Consider the following 6,023-nt stretch of genomic DNA (forward strand, 5'->3'; position numbering starts at 1 on the left):
TTGTATCAAAGCCACTCAATGTTTTGTATGTTCATTTTATCTTTGGAGTCAGGGAAACATAGAAACCATGTCAGCATGTTTACCACTTTCACTCACTGCCACCTTTCTTCAGTTGTCACATTAGATTTCCCCTTTAGAAGAGTAGTCATCTTTGGAGAATGCCAGTTTCTGTCATGTTGGTTCTTTTAGAAACAAAAAACAACTAATTGCATCCAAGTTAATAATGGAAAAGTTTATTTACTCGATACAATGTAATATTATAAATCTAGCAAGTAATTTAGAGGAAAAGAATCTTCGGCTGGGTGCGGTGGCTCACACCTGTAATCCCAGCACTTTGGGAGGCCGAGGCCGGTGGATCACGAGGTCAGGAGATCAATACCATCTTGGCTAACATGGTGAAACCCTGTCTCTACTGAAAATACAAAAGAATTAGCTGGGCGTGGTGGTATGTGCCTGTAGTCCCAGCTATTCGGGAGGCTGAGGCAGGAGAATTGCTTGAACCCGGGAGGTGGAGGTTACAGTGAACTGGGATCGCGCCACTGTACTCCAGCCTGGCGACAGAGTGAGACTCCGTCTCAAAAAAAAAATCAAAAAAATCTTCTGAAATAATATGAAATAGTTTTCTCATAAAAAGTACTCCATGCTGCTGATATTGCTTTTCCTCCTTGTACATTTTAAGATTGTGAACATTTATGCATTTATATAGGTTTAAAAATAAAACAATGGCAGTGAAAAGGCTCCATCACACCATCATCCTGTGTCATCCCCCATATTTCCAGTTCCCACGCTATCTCCTTTACAGAAGTTACTGTTTTCTGTTACTTTGGAGAGAGTTTATTGAGAAGTATACAAGCAAATAGAAACGTCTGTTTTGATATCTTTCCTGTTATTTTCCCTTTTTATATATATGTAGCATATACATATGGTGAGCCTTTTGTGTTGTTAAGCAGTAAGTCTGGATTGGCCCATGGAGAGCTTCATTCATTGTACAGCTGTAGGCTATTCCTTTGTATGGATATGCCATAACTTATTTCACCAGTCAACCAGTCTTATAACAAGGACATTTGGTTGTTCCCCATTTTTAGGTATTAAAAAATGATGTCATAGTAAATAACCTCAGACCTATGTTATGTAGTATGTGTGCTACATGTGTTTAATTTTTAGACATGGGGCTTGCTGGGTCCAGGGTATATACATTTTCCATTTTGAAAGTTATTGCCAAGTTCTCCTTGGGGGTTGTAGCTATTTAATCCCTGCATCAGTATATGAAAGTGCCTTTCCTCCTGCAGTCTTGCTAACAGAATAATATCAAATGTTTGGGTATTTGCCAATCTGACATATAAAAAATATATCTCACATATGACTTTAATTTGTGTTTCTCTTACTTGACTGGAATTGAACATCTAATACATTTAAGAGTTACTTATATTTCCTTTTGTGAAAATTGTTTGCTTGTCCATTTTTCTGTTGGATTGTTATATATCCATTATTAGGAACTCTGTTAGGAGAATTAGGGTTTATTAGAATACACACACACACACACACACACACACACACACACACATATATGCGCTTATTATAGATATATTACCCAGAAGAAATTGATTTTTTTTTTCTTTTTGAGATGGAGTCTCGTTGTGTTGCCTAGCTGGAGTGCAGTAGTATGATCTTGGCTCACTGCAACCTCCACCTCCTAAGTTCAAGTGATTCTCCTGCCTCAGCCCCCCAGGTAGCTGGGACTACAGGTGCCTGCCACTGTGCCCGGCTATTTTTTTGTATTTTTAGTAGAGACAGGGTTTTACCATGTTGGCCACGCTGGTCTTGAACTCCTAACCTCAGGTGATCCACCCACCTCAGCCTCCCAAAGTGCTAGGATTACAGGCGTGAGTTGCCACGCCTGGCCAAGAAATTGATTTTATTTAGTTTATCAGTCTTTTCTTTTGTGGCTTCTGAATTTTGAGTCATAGTTAGAAAAGCCTTCCTCCTTCTTAGGGTCATAAAGGAAATCTGTGTTTCCCTGTAATACTTTTAATAGTTTTTTAAAATATATATATATATCTTGGATCTGTTTTTACATACATATCTTGGATCTGTTATGGTATATATCCTGGTGTGCCATTTAAAATATGGATTCAACTTTATTTTTTTGGAAGCTGTATACCCTGTTATCCCCAGGCCAATTAATAAATAATTCTAATCTTTGTTCTTAAAATGTTTTCAAGATCCAAAAAGTTGGCAGCTCTTGCAGAAGCCTTAAAGGAAGTCTCCCTTACAAAGGCCCAGCTGGGGTTAGAACTGGAAGAACTAGAAGCAGCAGCACTGCTTGTCCAGGAGGAAGAAACTGCATTAAAAGCAGCCCATTCAGTTTCTGGGCAGCAGACACTTTGCTCCAGCTCTGAGGCAAGTGATTCGGAGGACTCAAACAGCACCGTATCATCTGGAAATGAAGACTCAGACTCAGATTCAGAACAAGATGAACTCAAAGATAGTCCATCTGAGATAGTCAATTCTTTGCAAGGTCCCTTTCTTGAAGAAAGCAGTGCCCTTCTTATTGCTGATGGTGGAGCATGCAGAAACACAGCCATCCAGGAGTCTGATGCCAATCAGGGAAAGCCACTTGCCTCTTCCCAGCCTCTTGGAGTGTCTGGACCTCTGATAGAGGAGCTTGGGGAGCAGCTGAAGACCACAGTTCAGGTTTCTGAACCCAACAGCACCACTGCTGTAAACCACAGCAATATGCAGGAGAGAGACACCAAATGATTGACTCTTAGGTGGTTTTATTCGTTGTTGAGAAATACGGTAGATTTGGTTTCATTTACTGAATGAGAATTCCTCATTTTCACTTTGTAGTTTTTCTTAGTATATAGACAGCCTGCTGTATTTGTATCCACATCTGTGGATACAACCAACTGCAGATCAAAAATATTTAAGAAAAAATTGCATCTGTACCAAACATGCAGACTTTTTTTCTTGTTATTATTCTGTAATACAGTATAACAACTATTTCCACAGCATTTACATTGTATGGGGTCATATAAGGAATCTAGTGATGATCTGAAGAGTACAGGAGGATGTGGGTAGGTTATATGCAAATACTGCACCATTTTTTATCAGGGACTTGAGCATCTGATGATTTTGGTATCCTCAGGAGTCCTGGAACCAAGCCCCCACAGACACGGGGACGTTTATGACTTTTTTTTCAATCAGTGAATGTGTATACCTTTTGTTTTCCTTGCTGTGACTGTGAAGATAAAATTCAAAAGTATTTTTACCAAAGTGTAGCTAATATTTCAAGCTGAAAATAATAGTTCTACTGCCAGTATCTCCAGAATGTAGAGCCCATCAATATTTTTATTTTAGGAGGTGTACTTGACATCCGATAAACTGCACGTATCAAAAGTGTACAGTGTGTTGGCATATGTGTACCCCACATAAAACTGTCACCGTGATTGAAGTGAGGAGCAGACCCGTCATCCCCAAGTGCTCTTGGGCCCCGTTATTAGTTTGCATGTCCTAGAATTCTATGTAAATTGAATCATACAATATGTATCCCTTTTTTGGTCAGGCTTATTTTACTCGGTCTAGTTATTTTGAGATTCATCCATGTGGTAGCATGTGTCAAGAGTTTTTGTGTTTTTCATTGCTGAGTACTACTTCATTGAATAGATCTGTTCACTGACCTTTCGATGGACACCTTGGTTGTTTCCAGTTTGGGGCTGTTATAAATAAAGCTGTTATGAACATTTGTCATCATGTGGACGTATGCTTTCATTCTCTTAGGCAAATACCTGAGGGCGGAATGACCAAGCCGTATGGTAGGTATGTGTTTAATGTTTTAAGAAAACGCTGAACTATTCTCCAGCATGGCTGTACCATTTTACATTCCCACCAAAAGTGATAGTTTATGAGAGTTCCAATCTTCCACATGCTTATTACTGATATGGTCAGTCTTTTAAACTTTCACCATTTTTATAGATGTGTAGTGGTGTTTCATTGTGGAAGTGTCTTCAGATCTTCTGCCTCTGTGTGTGTGTGTGTGTGTATGTGTGTATATATGTTTGAGACAGGGTCTTACGCTGTCTCCCAGAGTGGAGTGCAGTGGCACAATCTCTGCTTACTGCAGCCTCAACCTCCCAGGTTCAAGCAATCCTAGCACCTCCTCCTTACCACAGGCTTGCTCCACCACACCCAGCTAATTTTTGTAGCTTTTATAGAGATGGGGTTTTGCCATGTTGCCCAGGCTGGGTTTGTGATTTTTTTAGAGTTCTTCTTGTTTGGTTGGTTTTGTTTTGTGTTGTGTTGTGTGCGTGTGTGTGTTTTGGGTGTGTGTGTGTGTGTTTTCTTGTTGTTGTTGTTTTGTTTTTTTGAGATGGAATCTCACTTTGTCACCCAGGCTGGCATGCAGTGGCATGATCTTGGCTCACTGCAACATCTGCCTCCCAGGCTGAAGCAATTCTCATGCCTCAGCCCCCCCAAGTACCTGGGACTACAGGTGTGCACCACCAGGCTGGGCTAATTTTTGTGTTTTTGGTAGAGACGGGGTTTTGCCATGTTGCCCAGTCTGGTCTTAAACTCCTGAGCTCAAGCAATCTGCCCTCTTTGGTCTCCCAAAGTGCTGGGATTATAGGCATGAGTGACCATGCCCGACAGTTTGAGAGTTCTTTATAAATTCTGGATACAAGTCCTTAATAATGAGTCTTTTGTTTTTTTGCATGCCTCATAGTCTTTCATTGGATGCCACACTTTGTGAATTTTACCTTCTTAGGTGCTGGATATGCATTCTTATAGATACTCTCTATCTTTTATGTAGGGATGCAGTGCAGTGACATGGAAGTAGTTTGATCCTTACGGATCTCGCTTTGTAATTTGTTAGGCAGGTCTGGCACGGTGCTCAGTCTAGGGCAAATCCTTCTCCAGTGCTGAGTTTCCTGAGTGTTCCACCATGCCTTATGAATTACGAGTTTTTCAGCCTGGCTGATGGAACTCACACTGTTCCCTGTGTACATACTGAGGACTGTTCTCTCTAATGTGAGTGTGTGTGGTTTTTTTTTTTTTCCTCGAGACAAGAGTCTTGTTCTGTTGCTCAGGCTGGAGTGCAGTGATGCGATCTCAGCTCACTGTAACCTCTGCCTCCTGGGTTCAAGTGACTCTCCTGCCTCAGCCTCCCGAATATCTGGGATTACAGGCATGCACCACCACACCTGGCTAATTTTTTGTGTTTTTAGTAGAGACAGGTTTTTACCATGTTGGCCAGGCTGGTCTCAAACCTCAGGTGATCCACCCGCCTTAGATTCCCAAAGTGCTGGGATTACAGGCCTGAGCCACTGCACCCAGCCCCCTCTAATCTTTTCAGATGGTTCTAGAAGAGGGCTCTCCTCTCTCTCTCCAGATATCCAGGGTTCTCTGTGCAGCTGTCTCCTCTCTAGAGCTCTGTCCTGCAAATGTTAGCTGCCTTCGTCACCCCGAGTCGTCAGTCCTGTCTTTGAACTCCAGAACCCCCTGGGTTCCGCCTGGATTGTCCTTCCCTGCATAGCGTGGAAAGTCTTTCAAGGCAGTAGGTCTCACCTTGTTTTCTGTCTTTCAGGATCACTGTCTTGCATTGCCTGAAGTTCAGAATTTGGAAAGCCATGATTTTGTGTATTGCTCCCATTTCTCTGCTTTGGTTATGTCTGACAGGAGAGTAAATCTGGTCCCTGTTAATCCATTGGGACTGGAAGTGTAAGTCTCCATTAATAGTTTATGAGTTTTCCCACTTGAGTTTAAGCTGCTGGGGAGGTAGGGTCTTGTTAACACTGAATCATCAGTGTCCATATTCTCAAGCACTCCATAAATATTTGTTGAATGAATGAACAAATAAGATAAACCAATCTGCTTTGAGGAGGAAATGAAATCTGATCTATTAATCTCAGTAGCATCATTAATTTCAAGAAAGGGTGTGATACTTTTTACTTAGGGCTTGTGAAAATTGTGAATATTTGTACTTTTCTAGTTTGTGTTAACATGATCCTGGGGTGACTACGGCA

The 6,023-nt window shown here is 41.2% G+C and overlaps 1 protein-coding gene across 1 annotated transcript in view; it reads left to right on the plus strand.

Moving 5' to 3' along the window:
• SHQ1 (SHQ1, H/ACA ribonucleoprotein assembly factor) overlaps positions 1 to 3,750 on the plus strand; it is a 111,223-nt gene extending 107,473 nt beyond the window's left edge. Inside the window, exon 11 of the mRNA XM_023199973.1 lies at positions 2,223 to 3,750. Coding sequence (XP_023055741.1) covers positions 2,223 to 2,760 — 538 coding nt within the window. The 3' untranslated portion in view covers positions 2,761 to 3,750. The remainder of the gene's footprint in view (positions 1 to 2,222) is intronic.
• Positions 3,751 to 6,023: the final 2,273 nt, after the last annotated feature.

Source organism: Piliocolobus tephrosceles, chromosome 2 (genome assembly GCF_002776525.5).
Source record: "Piliocolobus tephrosceles isolate RC106 chromosome 2, ASM277652v3, whole genome shotgun sequence".
Lineage (NCBI taxonomy): Eukaryota > Metazoa > Chordata > Mammalia > Primates > Cercopithecidae > Piliocolobus > Piliocolobus tephrosceles.